General features: G+C 49.3%; 1 protein-coding gene across 1 annotated transcript in view; it reads left to right on the top strand.

The window, feature by feature from the left end:
• Positions 1-22,268, top strand: part of chodl (chondrolectin) — a 28,286-nt gene extending 6,018 nt beyond the window's left edge. The window contains exons 3-7 of the mRNA XM_086007261.1: positions 5,301-5,458; positions 7,760-7,801; positions 17,627-17,722; positions 19,816-19,918; positions 21,414-22,268. Coding sequence (XP_085863387.1) covers positions 5,301-5,458; positions 7,760-7,801; positions 17,627-17,722; positions 19,816-19,918; positions 21,414-21,498 — 484 coding nt within the window. The 3' untranslated portion in view covers positions 21,499-22,268. The remainder of the gene's footprint in view (positions 1-5,300; positions 5,459-7,759; positions 7,802-17,626; positions 17,723-19,815; positions 19,919-21,413) is intronic.
• Positions 22,269-22,764: the final 496 nt, after the last annotated feature.

Genomic DNA, 22,764 nt, shown 5'->3' with positions numbered 1-22,764 from the left:
ATGCTGGCTGTTTGGAAGAGCTATCCAACTGGTCCCACTCCCCCGCTCTTTCCCCAGAGCCCAGCAACTTTCTCCTTTTCAAGTATTGATCCAATTCCCTTTTGAAAGTTACTATTGAATTTGCTTCCACCGCCCTTTCAGGCAGCGCATTCCAGGTCACAACAACTCGCTGTGTCTAAAAAAACAAAGTCTGCTCATCTCCCCCGCTGGTTCTGTTACCAATCTTAAATCTGTGTCCTCTGGTTATCGACCCTTCTGCCAGTGGAAACAGTTCCTCCTCGTTTACTCTATCGAAACTCCTCATAATTTCAAATGCATTGCACTTGTTTAGTTAGGATTCTGTGAAATCAGTGCCCGTGATCCCTGGATTTATGTTAGCCCCGGTGGCAGAATTCCACAAGAAAACATTCGGTTTAAGGTTCTTATAGAGTCATAGAGTCATAATGGCACAGAAGGAGGCCATTCGGCCCACTGAGTCCGTGCCGGCTCTCTGTACAGCAATCCAGTCAGTCCCATTCATAGAAAAAGAATAGGAGCAGGAGTCGGCCATTCGGCCCTTCGAGCCTGCTCCGCCATTCAATATGATCATGGCTGATCCTCTATCTCAATACCATATTCCCGCTCTCTCCCCATACCCCTTGATGCCTTTTGTGTCTAGAAATCTATCTATCTCCTTCTTAAATATATTCAGTGACTTGGCCTCCACAGCCTTCTGTGGTAGAGAATTCCACAGGTTCACCACCCTCTGGGTGAAGAAATTTCTCCTCATCTCAGTCCTAAATGTCCTACCCCGTATCCTGAGACTGTGACCCCTCGTTCTAGACCCCCCAGCCAGGGGAATCATTCCCCTGCTCTACCCCAGTAGCCCTGCAAGTTTATTTCCCCCAAGTGCCTATCCAATGTCCCCTTGAAAACATTGAGTGTCTCCGCTTCCACCACTTCCGTCGGCAGCGAGTTCCAGGTCCTCACCACTCGCTGTGTAAAAAAGTTTTTCCTCACATCCCCTCTGTATCTCTTGCCCAAAACCTTAAATCTGTGTTCCCTAGTCCTTGTACCATCAACTAGTGGGAACAGCCTTTCCCCGTCTAGCCTATCCAAACCCGTCATAATCTTGTACACCTCTATCAAATCACCCCTCAACCTACTTTGCTCGAATGAAAAGAAATCCAGCTTCTCCAACCTGTCCTTGTAGCTAAGATCCCCCATCCCCGGAACCATTCTGGTAAATCTCCTCTGCACCCTCTCAAGGGCCTTCACATCCTTCCTAAAGCGTGGTGACCAGAACTGGACGCAATACTCCAGTTGTGGCCTAAGTTCTGGGTTAAGCTCGGTGATGTGAAAGTGGGGATCCGGCTCACAGATCTCATGGAGTCTGAATCAAACAATCCACCAGTGTAAGAGCAGCTACAAGTGAAATAATATCGAGGGTATAACATTTCCACAGAATTGACTGGTTCTGATGGATGATGTGTGGCTTGGGAGGGTTGGATTCCCTGGGCGGGGGAGAGGAGTTAATGGCCTAGGGCTGCCAACCCTCCAGGATTGCCCTGGAGTCTCCAGGAATTGGATAGGCTGTTTTAAAAAAAATTAATATTGAACAATCTATTTACAGTTAATGACATTACAGAGCCCAGGTCTCAGCTCTTTGTACAAAGTCACAAGCCATCATTCCCTACAAGGCAGGGGTCTCACACACAATTATATAAACACGAGTACTAAACACAATAGGCTTGATCCCAGTAGTCACTTTTATCGCTCTCTCCCAGAGTGAGTTTGTCAAACAGGTACTCTCCCCTGCCATTCTCAGGGGTTCCCAGTCTCTTCAAGTTGGTGATGTGATCTGCAAGCTTCTTGATTGTTTTCTTTGGAACAGAGGAGGCTGAGGGGAGACCTTTATGGAGGTGTATAAAATTATGAGGGGCCGAGACAGAGTGGATAGGAAGGACCCTATTTCCCTTAGCAGAGGGGTCAACAACCAGGGGGCATAGATTTAAAGTAATTAGTATTAGAGGGGGTTTGAGGGGAAATTTCTTCACCCAGAGGGTGGTGGGGGTCTGGAACTCACCGCCTGAAAGGGTGGTAGAGGCAGAAACCCTCATCGCATTTAAAAAGTGCTTGAATGTGCACTTGGGATGCTGTAACCTGCAGGGGGTACAGACCAAGAGCTAGAAAGTGGGATCAGGCTGAATAGCTCTTTGTTGGCCGGTGCGGACACGATGGGCCGAAATGGCCTCCTTCCGTGCTGTAAATTTCTATGATTTCTATGAATTAAAAACTAACCTTGAGACACCGCTGCGAGCAAACCCAGGGAGAAAGATCATAGGGGCATTAAAAAAAAATTCTTTGAACACTTTTGTCCTAAAAATATCAACTGTGGGTTAAAAAAAAGGCGGTTTGACTGACAAGTGGAGAATCACCCAATGGAGTAATCACGAGTCTATTCGCTTTCCGATTGGCGCGGGAAGGCGGGGCGGGACATGTTGGGTGACCAATGGCGGGAGTGTGGGGGGAGGCGGGGGGGTGGAGGCAGGAGGTCATGTGATGGCACCTCCAGGAATGTGCCCAGCCAGTGTTGGCCACCCCTAGTCGTGGCCCTGGGGCTGCCGTTTGGACATCCCTGAATTACGGGCCTCATCGCCTCATCGCTGCCGTGACATTACAGCAATACGAATGCAGCCACTGCCCTCTGGTGGTGAGTAGTGGATATGTCAGCACTGTGCGGCGAGAGAACAATGTCCTTTGTGGTGTATGTAATGCTTATTGTCCACCTTTAGATAAATAGCCACTTCACACCTTAAGAGGCAAACAGGGGCTTCTGGTGATTCTGCGGATTTTATTTCACAATTTTTTTTTTAATAGCCATTTCAGTTTTAGCATTTTGTTGAATATGGGTTTAATCAAAAATGTAAAGGTTAGGCGATGGCGCGATTGGGTTTCAAAAGCCTGTAGATGGTAAGAGGGAGGTAAGATCGAGTCAGGTGAGGAATTTTCACAGTTCTGAAGTCCGCGTAAAGAATTGAGTTGGAGTCGGAGACAGTGCAGTGATTTCAACTTTTATAGCACGCAGGGAGGAGGAGGAGCTTGGGACAAATAGGGAAGAGCGGTTCAGAGCAAAACTGGTCAGAGTAGAATCGATAAAATAGAGAGAGTGACAAGAAAGGTTGGGGGGGGGGTAGAGAGAGAGAGAGGTCGGAGGCTGGTGGTGTGAGTGAAAGATCCTCTATTAGACCAGAGTCCTGTCCAAGAGGTTTAAGAGGAACCTCCCCATATGAAAAGAAAGACTTGCATTTATAGAACGCTTTTCACGACCTCAGGACGTCCCAAAGCGCTTTGCAGCCAATTAATTACTCTTGAAGTGCGGTCACTATTGTGATGTGGGAAACGCAGCAGCCAATTTGCGCACAGCAAGCTCCCACAAACAGCAATGTGATAATGACCAGCATTTTTTACAGTGATGATGAAGGGTCCCAGACCTGAAACGTTAACTCTGTTTCTCTCTCCACGGATGCTGCCTGGCCTGCTGAGTATTTCCAGCATTTTCTGTTGTTATTTCAGATTTCCAGCATCCGCAGTATTTTGCTATTATATTTTTTATAGTGATGTTGGTTGAGGGATAAATATTTGACAGGACGCCGGGTGTAACTCCGCTGCTCTTCTTCAAAATAGTACTTACGGGAGTAGTGCGCAATTCTTGGGCTTCATGAAGAGTGAGGGGTTTTGCGGTTGTCATCTGACCTACCTAGAGGTCGGTTGCAGATCCATTATCTGCCCACTGAGTTAGTGAAGGCGACTGGACCGAGGACACCCAAAAAAAAGGGGAAGAAATGACTTTGCAACGGGGGACCATGGTAAGTAACTATTTTCCGTGGCCCAGTGAGTGAATGCTTTGCTCAATGTGATTCCGAGCCACGTAGAGCAGTATGGACCGGGCGAAATGTTCGCTCGCAGTTAGCTGACCTCAGCTGGGGAAGCACTTAAACCAGGACACTTGGTTTCCAAGCTCCTGGAGCTAACGGGGGGATAAAATCGGGGAGTGTTCCTGCTCCCGATTGGAGTCCAGCAACAATCCCTGTTGGGAAGGCGCTGGGGAGAACGGGATTGAGCTTGGTTGGCCAAAGAGTCTTTCGTCAATCCTTGCCAAGGCCCCATGCTTAGGAAGATAGGAACAGGAGGAGGCCGTTCAGCTCCACGAGCCTGTTCCGCCATTCATTTAGATCGTGGCTGATCTGTATCTGAACGCCATCTGCCCGCCTTGGTTCTGTAACCCTTAATACCCTTTGCCTAACAAAAATCTACCAATCTCAGTTTTGAAATTTCCAATTGACCCCCAGCCTCAACAGCTTTTTGGGGGAGAGAGTTCCAGATTTCCACCACCCTTTGTGTGAAGAAATGCTTCCTGACATCACCCCTGAACGGCCTGGCCCTAATTTTAAGGTCTTGCCTCCACCTTGTTCTGGACTCCCCCACCAGAGGAAATAGTTTCTCTCTATCTACCCTATCTGCTCCTTTGATCATCTTAAACCCTTCGATCAGATCATCCCTTAATCTTCTATACTCAAGACAAGCCTGGTCGATGCACCTGTTATCATAATTTAAACCCTTTTAGCCCTGGTATCATTCTGGCGAAAAAGCAAACGAGCCTTGCGCGAAGAATAGGAACTCTGTAGGAAGAGGAGGAGGCCATTCAGCCCCTCGAGTCTGCCCGCCATTCAATTAGATCAGGGCTGATCTGTATCTTAACTCCATTCACCTGCCTTGGTTCCATATCCTTTTATACCCTTGACTAGCGAAAAGCTATTGATCTCCGATTTTAAATTATTTATTGAGCTAGCAGCTACTGCTTTTTTGTGGGAGAGAATTCCACACTCCTACCGCACTTTGCATGAAGAGGTTGACGTAAGAAAACTACGAGGCTCTTGGTCTGTGCATTAAACAAGGCTTTAATCAACTGTTTTCAACATGGAGATCTAGTTGTGTCCTTCACTAGTTCCTGTTAAAGAATGTCCTGAGCAAGCTGGGCCCATGCCCGAGTATTTATACTCTCCCTGGACAGCGCCACCAGCAGGCCACCCAGTATTATTTCCTAAGTCATTTTCACATGAATGACAAGATTCATGTCAGAGGTGTTTCCTAACATCTCTCCTGAATGGCCTGGCTCTGATAGCCACTTAGGTGAGGTAGGGAAACTGGTACTGATGACCCTGTGCCACACAATACGGCAGCACGGAGGAAAAAAAAACCCTTGTGGATTTAGCTGGCAATCTTTGATGTGTTACGTTCTTTCCTTCCTGCCTCCCTAGGAACTGGTATACGGACGAGCCTTCTTGTGGCAGTGAGGCGTGCGTGGTGATGTACCACCAGTTAACAGCTCAGCCTGGGCTGGGCGGCCCCTACCTCTACCAGTGGAACGACGACAGGTGTAACATGAAGCACAGCTTCATCTGCAAGTACGCATCAGGTACGAGCGGCCCCACCGTGCTGAAGCTACTGTTGGGGGGGGGGGCCCAATCGTGGGGGGTGGTTGGGTTTCGCCCTCCGTCTATCGTGCGCAGAACGAGATGACCTTTTATGACTTATGATATTGATAAATATCAGACGTAGATACGCAATTGACGGGCAGGGAAAGACCAGCTGGTCCTCCAAGCCTGCCCGTCATGGCACCTCATGGCAGCTGGAGCATCGTAACTAAACACTCCCCCCCCCCCCCCCCCCAACCTCCCCCCCCCCTTCCCCACCCCCCCTTTCCCCCCCCCCTTCCCCCAGCCCACCTCCCCCCCCCACCCCCCCTTCCCCCACCCCTCCTTCCCCCACCGCCCCCCCCCCCCGCCCCCACCTCTGTGGCCATGTAACCTCCTGGGAGAGGCAAAACACACAGAGGAAAATCTCAGGGCCAATACTGGGAAACTCTTCTCCGAGCCCCTCAGGCAATCGAAACCAGGCCAGGAGATCGCGCGGACCAAGTGTCATCTATATATACACTAACATTCTATATGATGCAATCTCTACTATACACAATACATTGGAAATAAAACATTTCGGTAATGAACTGCATGTTATTTTTGGGATAAACCTGATGTAATGATGTCACTATTATTAATCCTTTGTTTCAACATGACATATCCTGGAATGATACAGTGCAGGAGGCGGCCATTCGGCCCATCGTGCTGCCCCGCCTCTTAGAAAGAGCTCTCCAATGAGTCCCACTGCCCCCTGCTCTTTCCCCACAGCCCTGCAAATTTTTCCTTTTCAAGTATTTATCCTTTCGAAAGTTACTATTGAATCTGCTTCCACTGCCCTTTCAGGCAGCGCATTCAGATCACAACAACTCGCTGCATAAAAAAAAAAAAAATTCTCCTCATCTCCTCTCTGGGTCTTTGACAATGATCTTAACTCTGTGACCTCTAGTTGCCGACCCTTCTGCCAGTGGACATAGTCTCTCATATACTCCACCAAAAGCCTTCATAATTTTGAGCACCTCTATTAAATCTCCCCTTAACCTTCTCTGCTCTAAGGAGAACAATCCCAACTTCTCCAGTCCCTCCACATCGTTGACATGGAGCACTTATTACCGGTTCGTATTTAGACTAGCTAGCACAGACTGGAACCCATATGAAAATCCACCTCTCTAACTGCATGTAAGTCCCATGAAAACGAACACAAGATGAACCATTTACATCATAGCTCATGCCCTCACGTCAATCAATATTCAATAGCAGTCACACTGTAACTGGAGTGCAATTCTGTGACAGAGTTGAGCTTGCCAGGCTTGTTATACATAGGTGTGAGGACCAGTCTGTGATAGCAAGTCGACAATCTGTTGTGGGATTATCATTTCCAGGTATGGGTATCAGCAGTAGCTTGTCTAAATGTTTTGTGCACTTGACTTATCCAGATATAGGCACCAGCCCAGGCATGGGGACCAGTTGGTGATAGCTAGTCTACAACCTGTCCTAGACTTGAAAGAAAGAAAGCAAGACTTGCATTTATATAGTGCCATTCATGACCGCAGGATGTCTCAAAGCGCTTTACAGCCAATGAAGTACTTTTGAAGTGTAGTCACTGTAATGTAGGCAGCCAATTTGCGCACCACAAGGTCCCACAAACAGCAATGTGATAATGAGCAGATGATCTGTTTTTTAGTGACACTGAGGATAATTCCCCTGCTCTTCTTCGAAATTGTGCCACAGGATCTTTTACATCCACGTGAGAGAGCAGGTGGGGCCTCGGTTTAACTTCTCATCCGAAAGACGGCACCTCCGACAGTGCAGCACTCTCTCAGTACTGCACTGAGAGTGTCAGCCTAGATTTTTGTGCTCCTGTCTCTAGAGTGTTGTAGCCAGGTGTAATAGAGCCACCTGGTGGATTACTGATGTATATAATAATAAAGCCATGTGCAGAACAGTTCTTACCGGAAGCCATGTTGTGCTGTTGTATATATATGCTGTGTCTCAAGATATCCCACAAGGTACTGTCCTCTCAAATAGCGTTTAGTTCTAATGACTCCCTCCTCTCCTTCCGCACACACACCATCAATATCAACGCTACAGCAAACGACTCCATTATCAGGAGTCAAAATAGGTTCTTGCTGTCATGCAGTTATTAACTAGTTCCCCATGCTGATGGTGAATAAAACACTCCTGAGGCACTATTCCTGAGAGAGATTTTTATTTGGAAAAAATGCTGTGATTTTTCTCATGCTCGTGGCATTATGCAGTTGATGGAACGATGTTACATGTTAGCATTCTTTTCTTGTTGATAGAAAGCATCTTGAGTGATGAATTAGGGGACCACGCGGATTACGGTAAGTGAAATGTGACCATTTATTTTCACATTCAGTTACTTTATTCAGTTGCAGATGTTTGCTAACAGAAGTTCCAGCCTCTGATAGTTGGCCTGCAGCCTATCCGGGGCTTGGCATACGTGTCCCATTCTGTGATAGCCGGTCTACAGTTTGTCCTGGGCTTGGCATACGTGTCCCATTCTGTGATAGCTGGCCTGCAGCCTGTCCGGGGCTTGGCATACGTGTCCCATTCTGTGATAGCCAGTCTACAGTCTGTCCTGGGCTTGGCATACGTGTCCCATTCTGTGATAGCCGGTCTACAGTTTGTCCTGGGCTTGGCATACGTGTCCCATTCTGTGATAGCCGGTCTACAGTCTGTCCGGGGCTTGGCATACGTGTCCCATTCTGTGATAGCCAGTCTACAGTCTGTCCTGGGCTTGGCATACGTGTCCCATTCTGTGAAAGCCGGTCTACAGTCTGTCCGGGGCTTGGCATACGTGTCCCATTCTGTGAAAGCCGGTCTACAGTCTGTCCGGGGCTTGGCATACGTGTCCCATTCTGTGATAGCTGGTCTACAGTCTGTCCGGGGCTTGGCATACGTGTCTCATTCTGTGAAAGCCGGTCTACAGTCTGTCCGGGGCTTGGTATACGTGTCTCATTCTGTGATAGCCGGTCTACAGCCTGTCTGGGGCTTAGCATACATGTCCCATTCTGTGATAGCCGGTCTACAGTCTGTCCGGGGCTTGGCATACGCGTCCCATTCTGTGATAGCCGGTGTACAGTCTGTCCTGGGCTTGGTATACGTGTCTCATTCTGTGATAGCCGGTGTACAGTCTGTCCTGGGCTTGGCATACGTGTCCCATTCTGTGATAGCCGGTCTACAGTCTGTCCTGGGCTTGCAATACCCAGGCACTTTCCCCACTGCAGGCTCTTGATTCCAGTCTCTCCTCCCCCATCCCATTCCACAGCCACAGTGTCACTCGATTGACTCCGCATCCTTTGCAGCCCATCGTGATAGTTTACTAACTTGTTGCTCAGCTAGCTGGTTAATGATTTGTATGAACTCTGGGTCAAGCACTAGTTAGGCCTCAGCTAGAATACTACGTGCAGTTCTGGTCACCACATTACAGGAAAGATGTGATTGCACTAGAGAGGGTACAGAGGAGATTTACAAGGATGTTGCTGGGAGTAGAGAATCTTAGCTATGAGGAAAGACTGGATAGGCTGGGTCTGTTTTCCTTGGAACAGAGGAGGTTGAGGGGAGACCTTATTGAGGTGTATAAAATTATGAAGGGCCTAGATAGAGTGAATAGAAAGGACCTATTTCCCTTAGCAGAGGAGTGAAAAACCAGGGGGCACAGATTTAATGTAATTGGGGGAAGGTTTAGAGGGGATTTGAGGGGAAATTTCTTCACCCAGAGGGTTGTGGGGGTCTGGAACTCACTGCCTGAAAGGGTGGTAGAGGCAGGAACCCTAACTACATTTAAAAAGTACTTGGATGTGCACTTGGGATGCTCTAACCTGCAGGGCTATGGACCAAGAGCTGGGAAGTGGGATTAGTTGTTGGGCACTGGTGTGATATCTATATATATATAAAGCGATGCTTCTGTCTGTCTGTCCTTCTGTCTGTCTATCCTCACGTGTGCATCTGTCGGGCTATGCGCTCGAAAGTTACAGAGCGTACCTACGCGTGCGTTACGTCGAAAGAAAGCTTACCTTTCCAAAACGGTCTTAAGCGTATTTACGTTTCGGCCGGGCTAAAATCGCACCCGCGGTATCCGAAAAACCTTCAACATTCCGCTCATTAGCATCTCATTATCCGCTCATTAGCGACAGAGTGACCTCGAGGTCGACCAGCGTGCGGCCGGGCCCTCCTACGGTCGAGTGACGGGACGATTGACCAATCCTACGCTTTGGTCACCTGACGGTCGACCAATCGGTGCGTGTGTGGGCGGGCCTTATCGTTCTGAACCGAGGTGAGTCGCCGCCATCTTGATTCCAAACTTTTCCTTTTTCCCGCTTTCTGCGTCTTTAAAAAAAACGTTGCTTTTAAAACACATATTGTTTTTAAAAAAAAAAGATTTACAAAGTAATTAACTTATCTAATCTCATTAATTTTCCTACCTTTCCCCGTTTTTCCAGGTAGGCTGGCGGGGCTGGGCTCTCGGGAGTGCTGATCTTGGGCGGGGCTTGGAGAGCGGGAAGGGTTACCCCGGCAACCGGGCCCGCCGGCCGTCTCTCAGCCGCAATCGGCGCTCTTCAAGCCAGCTCGGGAGGGCGGGGCCATGTCAGTGCGTGGGGGGGGCACGGAGCTCCGTGGAGACATCGCCGGCGCTGGGCTCGGGTGCTTTGTGGGCTGCGGACGAACAGCGGCTGCGGACCTCCAGCTGACCGGGGCGCTGGACTCGGCTGGGCCATGTCTTTGCCTCACGGCCAACGGCATCAGGGTGACGGCCGAGGGAACGCGTTCATCCAGGTGCCGAGGCCCGGGCCCCGGGGCGGAAAGAGGGATTGGAGCAGGGGATGAGGGCTCGGGCAGGGGAGGGGGAGGAAGGGGGGAGGAGAGGGAGGAAGGGGGTAGGGGGGGGAGGAGAGGGAGGAGGAGGGGGTAGGGAGGTGGTGAGAGGGAGGAGAGAGAGGAGGGGAGAGGGAGGAGAGAGAGGAGGGGAGGGGGAGGAGAGAGGAGGGGAGGGGGAGGAGCGAGAGAGGGTGGGGGGAGCGAGAGAGGGTGGGGGGAGCGAGAGAGGGTGGGGAGAGGGGGGAGCGAGAGAAGGGAGGGGAGAGGGAGAGAGTGTAAAGCAGGGAGAGACGGGGAGGGAGAGAGAGAGGGTGAGGAAGGGAGAGAGTGAAGGGGTGGGACAGGGAGGGAAAGAGTGAGGGGGTGGGAGAGCTTACCTTCTTCCTTCGCAGGGGTCCATCGGGCCACCTTCCACCCCGTCGCGCTCTCTCTCTTTCCCCCCCCCAGTCGCGCTCTCTCTTTCCCCCCCCCAGTCGCGCTCTCTCTTCCCCCCCCCCCCAGTCGCTCTCTCTCTTCCCCCCCCGCCAGTCGCTCTCTCTCTTTCCCCCCCCCCGCCAGTCGCTCTCTCTCTTCCAACAACAACATGCCCTCGAAAAAGCCTCGGCACCGCCGGGCACTTCAGCTAGTTTGTAATAAAGCGTGATGGTGTTTGCATGAAACTATTCTGTACAATAATTTAACAAACACATTTATTTTAAATGGGTTAATACGAACGCTAACAACAACTTGTAACACAGTAAAACGTCCCAAGGTGCTTCACAGGAGCGATTATCAGACAAAATTTGATACCGAGTCACATAAGGAGATATTAGGACAGGTGGCCAAAAGCTTGGTCAAAGAGGTAGGTTTTAAGGAGGGTCTTAAGGAAGGAGAGAGAGAGGCGGAGAGGTTTAGGGAGGGAATTGCTGAGCTTAGGGCCCAGGCAGCAGAAGGCACGGCCGCCAGTGGTGGAGTGATGGAAATCGGGGATGCGCAAGCCCAAGGACTGAACCGGAGATCTTCCCCATCTGTACGGCCCAGCTCTTTATTGTCCCATTACTGGTAAATATATAATCAACAACAACAACATGCATTTATGTAGGACCCTTAGCGTCCCAAGGTGCTTCACTGGAACGGAATCAGACAGAATCACAGTCAACAAAATAGCAGACAGCGGAATTTCATTGGCCCACGGCAACATGTTCTAGTATCGCACTTCCTTCGTTTGTTGGTAACAATGTCAGCTGTTAGCTGTGATACCTGAATATAAAAAATCTGAATAAAGCGAGGGAAGCTCCCTCCCTGCCCCATATATCAGTGGGTAAAAGCACCTGTGGTGTGGAGGTGAGCCAGTCAGAGCTGAAGGACCCAAGTTCAACCCATGGACATAGGAACAGGAGGAGGCCATTCAGCCCTTCAAGCCTGTCCCGCCATTCAGTTAGATCATGGCTGATCTGTATCTCAACTCCATTTACCCACCTTAGCTCCGTATCCCTAGATACACTTACCCAACTGTTGAATTCAGTGACGTCAGTGGGTCGTGGTGGTAGAGTAGCTTTAATTGACCTCTGAGGAAGGCCCATTTCAAGCAAGGGTTCCCAGCACTCCCCAACTATGGCCCTGTATAAGCCTAACTCTTCCCAAAAGGAAGGAAGAGGGAAAAAATACATTGGGTTAGGAGTTAGGGTACCGTAAACAAGCATACAGAATATGGTTAAGAATTTGCTATAAACACCGAACAGTGGAAATCTTCACAATCCCATGTTTAAAATAAAAAATCATTTTTCAGGAGGTGGGCATCACTGGCAACACCAGGCTTATTGCCCATCTCCAGTTGCCCTTGAGAAGGTGGTGGTGAGCCGCCTTCTTCTTGAACATCTGCAGTCCGTGTGGTGCAGGTGCTCCCACAGTGCCGTTAGGTTTGGGAGTTGCAGGATTTGAACCCAGCGATGGCGCATCACTTTGCTGCACACAATGACCAGGGCCATTGGTTGGTTGGTGAGATCAGAGCTGTCGTACACTCTTGGGTTTCGGACGACATTCACACATCTGTCTTGTAGTCTCTCGCCAGCTGTGCGTAACACACTTTCAGTTGGCACTTATCCCTCTATATCGAAAGAGAAAATGAGACTTTCCTGGTAACAGAAGATGCTCAGGCAGGACTTGATACTATTCATACAGAGCCAGTAATTTATTTCAGGAAGAACCTATATGATAACAAGTGCACAAGGTTAAGCGGCAGAACCAACCAAGCCATATAGTTGCTGATCCAGAAAATTTTGTTAAATTTATTGTACTGCACCACTGTGTTCATTAATTCTTTATAATTTGGTGCTCTGTCTGTCTCTCATCCTCACACGCAGGACAGTATATATGCACATTTATACACATACACACATACACACACACACACACACACACACACACAGTCTAGAACTAGGGGGCATAGTCTCAGGATAAGGGCTGAGATGAGGAGGAATTTCTTCACTCAGAGGTTGGTGAATCTTTGGAATTCTCTGCCCCAGAGGGCTGTGGATGCTGGATCATTGAGTATATTCAAGGCTGAGATAGATAGATTTTTGGACTCGAGGGAAATCAAGGGATATGGAGATCGGGTGGGAAAGTGGAGTTGAGGTCGATGATCAGCCATGATCTTATTGAATGGCGGAGCAGGCTCGAGGGGCCGTATGGCCTACTCCTGCTCCTATTTCTTACGTTCTTATGCATGCACATACCCACACACATAGAGTAATTTTGACCTCAATGTTAATGAAGATTAGGAGGGATGTATAACGAGTGGCTGATCCGATATCGCCTGCTTTACACTCTTGGCCAAAGTAAAAATTGCTCCGCACATTCTGAGTGCCGAGACCGTTTAGAAGTGTGTTATCCTCACGGAGTGCCACAACCTTCCTTCTCCTTTTCCCATGGGGTCTCCAAATCCCAGCGGGTTCGCAAGGTAATCAGATTTCTGATTCTGTTTTTCCTATTTTCGTCATTTCTTTTAATAGAACCATCGAGCTTTACGGCACAGAGGGTGGTCATTCGACCCATCGTGCCTGTGCCAGCAAAGGAAGAGCAAATACAAATTTAAAGCAGAGGAAGGGCGACATCGCGAGGGCGACATCACAGGACCCTGATTTGCATAAATTAATGAGGCTGTCACCTGAGTCAGGCAGGTGCCTTGGCCGCCTAAAGAAAGGGCCCAGTTAAAGCGGTGGCAGGCGGGAATGGAGTGGGAATAGGACGGCAGGTTTCCCGAGGCAGTTTTAACCATGCGGCTGCGTCGTGATTGTACGACCTTCCTTTGTACACTGTGTTAACGCCTGCCTAAATAATCCTACACCTGACCTGGCAGAGGAGGGACAGTCGGCCTGCTGTCCCCCAGACAACGTTCCCTCCCTGCTCCAGGAGCAGAGAAACCATTGGGTCTGATCTTCCGGGGTGGCAGGGAGTGCGGGGGTGGGATGTCCCGCTCCACAAGGCCGGGGGGTGTCCCGCTCCACAAGGCCAGGGGTGTCCCGCTGCACAATTCCGGGGGGTGTCCCGCTCCACAGGGCCGGGAGTGTCCCGCTCCACAGGGCCGGGAGTGTCCCGCTCCACAGGGCCGGGGGTGTCCCGCTCCACAAGGCCGGGGGGGTGTCCCGCTCCACAAGGCCGGGGGGGTGTCCCGCTCCACAAGGCCGGGCGTGTCCCGCTCCACAGGGCCGGGGGTGTCCCGCTCCACAGGGCCGGGGGGTGTCCCGCTCCACAGGGCCGGGGGTGTCCCGCTCCACAAGGCCAGGGGGTGTCCCGCTCCACAGGGCCGGGGGTGTCCCGCTCCACAAGGCCGGGGGGTGTCCCGCTCCACAGGGCCGGGGGGTGTCCCACTCCACAAGGCCGGGGGTGTCCCGCTCCACAAGGCCAGGGGTGTCCCGCTCCACAAGGCCAGGGATGTCCCGCTCCACAAGTCCGGGGGGTGTCCCGCTCCACAAGGCTACAAACCCAAATTACCGGGACAGGGCGTCTTGCGTGGTTGAGGTGTTGAAGCCTGCAAGGAGTGTTTCAGAGGCATCTGTCCCCTGAACCGCACTCGAAAGGCAGCGGGGCCCCACAGCATTCCCTCCTATAGGCCATCCTGAGGCCCTACTTCCAGGCCAAATATTCTGCTACCAAGAAAACTTTTTTTGCGAGGGTGAAGGTGGGAGACCCGCCCACCAGACAATTTCAGGACCTGAGAAATGGTACGGTAGTATTGAAGGGATAATTACTAGTCCTAGCCCTGTTCGGGCATATTCCCCAGACGTTAAGTTAGAGATAGCCGAATTCCATAAGATGCTTAAATGGCTCTAAAGGTTCAGGCTACCTCTCCCTAAAGGAAAGGAACGACTGAAGATGTTACCGTCCTCCAGATAGCACTTTTAATAAGTTGAACTAGACTGTAACCTTCTGGATATTATGACTGTCAGGAATACCCCCCAGAATTCTGCAACTCCTTACAAAAGAATGTACAGAAATTGGGTTCGCGAGTTTATACAGAATTACACTTTGAGACAATTCTAAAAATATATAGATTTATTTAAGAGCTGACATTCAGTTAACAGCTGTTGAATCAGTCGCAACATTAACAATTCAAAATACAAATATCTTTCATTTCTTATTTCTCAGAGATCCTTATTCTCAAATCTTTACTTTGTTACATTTCTACATTTCTTACTTATTTCTAAATCCAGAACATCCACCAAAATCAATTACTTTGATTAACCTTGACTCATAGTTAAAAACTTACAGAGCATGCCTGTGAAGTTGAGAAACGCTTGGCCTGTTCAGCGAGTTCTGACTTTCTGTTTGAAAAGCTCTTATTTTTATACACTTTTTGCAGTGGTTTATTCTTTGAAGTTCTCTGCTGATATCAGCTAATTGTCTTTATTGATTCTCTCTTTTGAATGCTTTCTATTCTTACTGTCAATTCAGCTGCTGCATGCATAATTATGTCTTTACCTTTAGGTGTTTCAAAAACCATCATAAAAACAATGACAGTAATGGTTTCTGTTTGATGCCATTCTTACAAAAAATTTTCATTCAATTAATATTGGCTTTACTAGTTTTAGCAGACGTCGAGTTTCATAACTGCTCCAAGTTCAGTACAAACACAATGGCCTAGAAATTGAGTTTTGGCTTAGCCAGGGCTTTAGCGCCGGAAGTTAGTGCCGGCGCTAAGTCCCCCTGCGCGCGCCAAAAATTCAGCAGGGCCGCGCCCAAACGGCTGCCGGCGCTACTGAAGGGTCTTTGCGGCGGTAAATCGGCGCTAACTGCCGTTTCGCGCCGCAATTCCGGCGCTGCGGCACCCGATGCGGTGCGGCAGGCTCGGGAAGTGCAGGCCTCCTTCCCTTAAGGAGGAGCTGCCTGCACCCGGCCGCGGCCCGCGAAAATCTTTTTAAAAATGAGCCCGGCACCTCAGACAAGTGCCGGGCTTGCTTCTGTTCCGGGGGGGGGGGGGGGGGGGAAGTCCGGGGAGGGAGCTGCGGCCAGGCGGCCGGTGGGAAAGCGGCCGGCCGCCGCGGGGCCTTTAATGCGCCGGCGCAAAGACTTGTAAGACTCTGTTGCCAGAGTCTTAGTTGCGGCTGCCACGGGCGAGGCGGCCGCAACTGAATTTCGGCGCTGGGGCCCGTCGGCATGGCAACCGGGACGCTGCGCACACCGATGACGTCATCGGTGCCGGCGCAGCGCTACCGGTCTACCGCGGCGGAAGGGCCCCAGGCAATTTCGGCGCCGGCGCCAATTGCAGCGCTAGGCCCTCTAGCGCCGCAAAATCGGCGCTAAGGGCACTCAATTTCTAGGCCAATGTATCTTCAAAGTGTTCTTGTTGGTATCATATTTACTATGTATATATTAAAGACACTTTGACCAGAGTGTTTCATGCATTTCTAGCTATCTCAATTGGTTGCATATTTAATCGTGTTTCCTGTCTTCCAAGTTTAACATAAAAACTATTTGACCAGCAGGTGTTTCTTTTACTTGATGTCATCTTTTCAAAGGCACATGGTTCTTTTAATGTTTGTGTTTCTGTTCAATGTGTTAGCTTCTTAACACTCTAAACTGAGTCTTCCCATTGTGTTGGTTGCAAACCCCAGACCCTCTGGAAGCGCCAAACTGCCATTTCAATAGGGTAATTGTTTTAGTATATTTAACTTATTTTCCATTTCAAAGCTTGTTTGGTTTTTTACAACTTTGTTAAACAACTGACCTTTACCTCAGAAGCCTGTTTTCTGTTTACAGCCTGTGTCTCCGAGGCTTTAGATTTTTAAACCCAGTATATCATGTATTAATAATATCAGAATTCTGTTCATATTATGGTGTATCTTTCTGAAATACGGCTTATTCCCTCACAGTATAGTGGTTATGTTGCTGGACTAATAATCTAGAGAGCGTGAGTTCAAATCTCACCATGGCAGTTTGAGAATTTGAATTTAGTTTAAAAGGAAGAATCTGGAAATAATAAGCCGGTGTCAGAAAAAGTGACCTTGAAGCTGTCGGATTGTCGTAAAAACCCAACTGGTGCACTAATGTCTTTAGGGAAGGAAACCTGCCGTCTTTACCCGGCCTGGGCCTATATGTGACTCCAGTCCTACACGAGTGTTGCCAACTCTGGTTGGATGCATTCCTGGAGGCTTCATCACGTGACCGCGCGCCTCCAATCGCCCCGCCCCCGCACTTCCTCCATTGATCTCCTAAACCATCCATCCTTCCCTCACCAATCGAAGGCTCTCTCTTACCTGATTGGATGATTCTTGACTGTGTCAAACTACTTTTGTTCCGATTTTCCAACATTCTTATAACGAATAAATATGTTCAAAGGAAGTGAAAGAGAAACACTTTTCTTTTGTTTGTTTAACTGCCCTATGATTTTTCTCCCGCGTTTACGCGCGGCAGTGTCCTGGAGATTAACCTTTTAATTCCTGGAGACGCCAGGGGTAATCCAGGAGGGTTGGTAACTCCTAACCCATGCCAATGTGATTCACACTTCACTGCCGTCTGAAGTGGCCTCGCAAACCACTCTAGTTATACCGAGAAGTAGGCGGCCCACCACCATCTCCTCAGGGCAACTGCGGACGGGCAGTAAACGCCGACCTTTCCAGCGACGCCCACATCCCGAGAATGAAGTTAAGAATAAAAACTGGTGCAGAATGCTGGTGGATCCGGGTTCTGTTCCACTTGTCATCGAGTTTTCACTTCGGCCCAGGCCAGGTTTTCAGCTCCGTCGTGTCGTCTAGGGAACTGATTTTAGAGACGCTTCCCTTTGTAATCGCGAGTTCCTGCTAGTAGCAGTTCTGTAAAAAGAAAGCGAGAATGATTCTGCTCTTCACCAGTTTCAGAAAACGTGTCCACGGGGCCAGAAGTCAAAGTGCAAGCACCCAGTAATTCCGCCGAAGACCATCACCACATGGTCGTGACAGATTCGTCAGGTAATTTCTGCCGTCAGTAATTGTGTGATTTAGAATTTTTTTCCCGTGAGTTTAGACGTCAGTGGGGTAAAAGTTCATCTGGGCCTTTGTTCCACCTCAACGGCAGGCCTGAGGCCGGCCTGAAATTCGGCCTACTTGCAATCCTTTGGGCCATCTATCGGCGTCCGGGAGAGGCGTAGCACAGGCTGCTGATCTTCTGTCACACGTTTTACACTACCTTGCAAAGTCAGAATCTGCTCCCAACTGAATGGGTAACCATGGAAATGGACCCTTGTCCCTACTGCTGTGTAGGGTAATGTATTGGAACCATAGCCCCCACTTTATTTGCAGTCATTTGAAGCTCGCTTGTTCCATGGACACGGGGTGAGCAACAGCAGTTACCTTTCTAGACTATAAATAGAAATGGTTCCAGTGTTGAACCCCAGCAACCTGGGGTTAAGGGGTTTGATCGAGGCATGCCCCCCACATACACACTCACACTCACACACACACACTTGGCTTGGTTAGGCATTTTCCCCCCAAGGTTAGTAAATGCATTGTCCAGTATGGAACCCGGTCACAAAGATCAGGACAGTTCAATCCCTGGTCTGTTCTGAGTTGGCTGGTCAGAGCCTGGGCTCTGGTTAGGGCTAGTATAACTGGCCTCAGTCCCTCTGTGCTAGGGAAGGGAAGAAATCATCCAGGGTTTCCACTCCTGATTGCTATCCAGTGACTCTTGTTGGAAAGTGTCCACGTTTAGACATCAGGCTTGGTCCATCAGACTTGGTCCATCAGACTTGGTCCATCAGGCTTGATCCATCAGACTTGGTCCATCAGGCTTGGTCCATCAGGCTTGATCCATCAGACTTGGTCCATCAGGCTTGGTCCATCAGGCTTGGTCCATCAGGCTTGATCCATCAGACTTGGTCCATCAGGCTTGGTCCATCAGGCTTGATCCATCAGGCTTGGTCCATCAGACTTGGTCCATCAGGCTTGGTCCATCAGGCTTGGTCCATCAGACTTGGTCCATCAGGCTTGGTCCATCAGACTTGGTCCATCAGGCTTGGTCCATCAGGCTTGGTCCATCAGGCTTGATCCATCAGGCTTGGTCCATCAGGCTTGGTCCATCAGACTTGGTCCATCAGGCTTGGTCCATCAGGCTTGGTCCATCAGGCTTGGTCCATCAGGCTTGGTCCATCAGGCTTGGTCCATCAGGCTTGGTCCATCAGGCTTGATCCATCAGGCTTGATCCATCAGGCTTGGTCTATCAGACTTGGTCCATCAGACTTGGTCCATCAGACTTGGTCTATCAGACTTGGTCCATCAGGCTTGGTCCATCAGACATAGTCTATCAGACTTGGTCCATCAGACTTAGTCTATCAGACTTGGTCCATCAGGCTTGATCCATCAGGCTTGGTCCATCAGACTTGGTCCATCAGACTTGGTCCATCAGGCATGGTCCATCAGGCTTGGTCCATCAGACTTGGTCCATCAGACTTGGTCCATCAGACTTGGTCCATCAGGCTTGATCCATCAGGCTTGGTCCATCAGACTTGGTCCATCAGGCTTGGTCCATCAGGCTTGGTCCATCAGGCTTGGTCCATCAGGCTTGGTCCATCAGGCTTGGTCCATCAGGCTTGGTCCATCAGGCTTGGTCCATCAGACTTGGTCCATCAGGCTTGGTCCATCAGGCTTGGTCCATCAGGCTTGGTCCATCAGACTTGGTCCAACAGGCTTGGTCCATCAGGCATGGTCCAACAGGCTTGGTCCATCAGGCTTGATCCATCAGGCTTGGTCCATCAGACTTGGTCCATCAGGCTTGGTCCATCAGACTTGGTCCATCAGGCTTGGTCCAACAGGCTTGGTCCATCAGGCATGGCCCATCTGGTTCCCACAGCTGAGTAGCTTGCTGATCGATTCCATCCAAGCTCACTCGTGGAATGTAGAATCTTGAGTGAGGGCTGACGGTGCCTGTGGAACTTTGTCTCAGTGACAATTAGCAGCACCGGTCGAGGTCGGGGACCAGAAGGGGAAAGAAAGAACTTGTCTGGTCCGTAACCTTGTACATTCCATGGCTTGAAGGGACTTCTTGACCCAGTGCTCTTGTTTTCCAGGGATAATGCCCAATGTGGTGTACGTCATCATTCCCACAATTCCCCTGCTGTTGTTGCTGGTGGTTGCCCTGGCAACCTGCTGCATTCAAATGCTGAGCAGAAGGTACGTGAGCAATATTGGTTTATAATGGCCTCACTGGTGCTGCACATCTTGGGTTCTGGGTGGATGGGGGAATGGAGGCTTGGGGAGCTTCAAAACATCCGCGGGAGGGTCAGATTTAATTCTGGTGTAAATCTTTTTATTTGAAAGAAAGACTTGTATTCCTACAGCGTGTTTCACGATCTCAGGATGTCCCAAAGCGCTTTATGAAGTACTTTTGAAATGCAATCACTGTTGACATGTAGGAAATTTGGCAGCCAATTTGCGCACAGCAAGGTCCCACAACCAACAATGTGATAATGATCAGATAATCTGTTTTAGTGATGGGGTAATTATCGGCCAAAACACCAGGGAGAACTCTTCCTCTTCTTCGAAATAGTGCCATGGGATCTTTTACGTCCACCTGAGAGGGCAGATGGGGCCTCGGTTTAACATCTCAGCTGAAAGACGGCACCTCCGACAGTGCAGCGCTCCCTCAGTAAAGCACAGGGAGTGTCAGCCATGATTTTACATCTCTCCTGGTTTTCATTTCGATTGACTTCAATGGAAGTAAAAGTCAGGAGATGTAAGACGGGCTGCCAATTCGCTCTTGCCCGTTTTACACTATCGCACAATGTCAGAATGACCCCCCAGTGAGTGTAGGGGCTGGAAAAGTGTAGATTTGAGATCTCCAGCATCCACATCAGGCACTCCCAAGTCAGGTTTAGCACAGCTAGGTGCAGAGTAAGGTTACCTCTGCCCTGTCCCCAATGTGACAGCCCCAACTTCAGAAGGGCTCGTGACCTTTTTAGAGCAATGTTACCAATTTTGTGCCCATTCTGTGACAAATGATGTGCTATGTTTTGTGCTAATGGCCTCAGATCTAAACTGAGAGTGCCCAGATTCATTGCACTTAAAACCCTTGCCGCCGGTAGAGAGAGAACATTTCTTTCCTGTTGGTCTTGGCTTGAGTTCAAACCCAAGTCCCAGAGGTGAAAGTGCGGCGTGCTAACCCACGGGACAATTGAGTCCCTATTCTTTTAGATGAGGGTGAGATTTGCTCTATTTTGACCCTTCTCCAGCAACGTCCCACTGGTAGGAGCTTCTCAATGCTGCTGAGATCAGGAACCAGGCAATGTAGAGATAGCAAGTGCTGGTTGCTACTTGTTACTCAACTCAGTGACCTAGACTTGGCCTCTTACGATAGGACAGCGCTTGACATGAATCAGTCATTCATGAAAGAAAGACTTATGAAATAATACTGAGCGGCCTATGGGTGGTGCTGTCCAGGGAGAGTATAAATACTCGGGCATGGGCCCAGCTTGCGCAGGACATTCTTAACAGGAACTAGTGAAGGACACAACTAGACCTCCATGTTGTAAAACAGTTGATTAAAGCTTTGTTTAACGCTTAGACCAAGTGCCTAGTAGTTTTCTTATGTCAGCGCTGTTGAAAATAGACGCGCTAACTGCAAGGTTGTCTCGTTAATGAAGGCTTTCTTTTCCTTCACTGCTCTCAGCAAAGACCGATCGAAGAACAGCCCGAACGAGTCGACTCTCTGGATATCCCCAACTCCGAAGAAAGAGAGCCAGGCCGAAGTTTAGTAACCCGCAGGCCGTGTAAAGGAGAAGAGCAGCGACCATAGTAAGGCGCACCCAATCCCAACCATCCGACAAACTGATTACAGACCTCTGAGAGAACGCGCGTGGTGGCAAGGCAAGTTTTTTTTTTTAAAGACCAAGGAACATTCAACTAGACCATCAAAAGAAATGGAAAAAGAAATCCCCCTTTCCCTTGTCAATGTTTTATTTCGTTGCTGTGCTCAGGGTGGACTTCAGTATAAGGTGGAAGAGATGCGGTCGCTGTGGGGAGTGGCAATGGAGCCAATGAGTACCATTGGTACACAGAAGAAAGCGAGGGACAGGCCTAAGTTCTGGACTGAAGGTGTTGGCAGAGAACGGACTGCTTAAGGGGTTTGAAAACATTTTTGGGGGTTGGGGATGGGATGGGGCAAAAAAAAAAATGCTTCAAATTAGCAGCAACAGATTTTTCTTTAAAAAATTAAGCATTGTCATCGCTTCAACATCAAGCTTCTGGCAAAGAAGACATGGTCAACGACACAAGAGGCAGCCGGGACTAACAGAAAGTGGAAAGAGAAAGCCCGATTCCCCATCTCTACAAATTGTAACCGTTTCCAGAGATGAGGCAAACCAGTCATTTTTCCCTTCCTTTTCCATATTGAGTATTTCAGTTTTGCCATGTTTATTGCCCCTGGTTTGGTTCAAATTGCTCTTTTTTTTGTGCTGGGACGATATTAAGAAAGAATGAGGAAAAAAGGTGAAATATTTTTAATTAAAGTGGATTGTGTGATCAAGTGACGTGTTCGCGGTTATCATTCATCTTGGCGAGGGTGGAAAGCAGGGTCAGTTTGGGGTTTGGTCGATGGAATGACTGGCCGTGTTAGATTGGAACCATGTCAATCCTGAATGACTCACTCGGTAATCTGGTACCTGACTCAGGCAGGTCTGCCACGCTCTTTGGCACTATTATGGTGATTAACATAGAAACATAGAAGATAGGAGCAGGAGTAGGCCATTCGGCCCCTCGAACCTGCTTCGCCATTCAATGAGATCATGGCTGATCATCCAAATTCAGTGCCCTGTCCCTGCCTTCTCCCCGTATCCCTTGATCCCTTTAGCCTTAAGAAATATATCTAACTCCTTCTTGAATATATTTAATGAATTGGCCTCTACTGCCTTCTGTGGTAGAGAATTCCACAGGTTCACCACTCTCTGGGTGAAGAAATTCCTCCTCATCCCTGTCCTAAATGGCTTACCCCTTATCCTTAGACTGTGACCCCTGGTTCTGGA

Source organism: Somniosus microcephalus, chromosome 14, assembly GCF_052327205.1.
Source record: "Somniosus microcephalus isolate GS21.2 chromosome 14, FLI_Smic_1.0, whole genome shotgun sequence".
NCBI classification, from domain to species: domain Eukaryota; kingdom Metazoa; phylum Chordata; class Chondrichthyes; order Squaliformes; family Somniosidae; genus Somniosus; species Somniosus microcephalus.
Note: the sequence above shows the minus strand (reverse complement) of the source record. Positions and strands in the feature narration are given on the sequence as shown.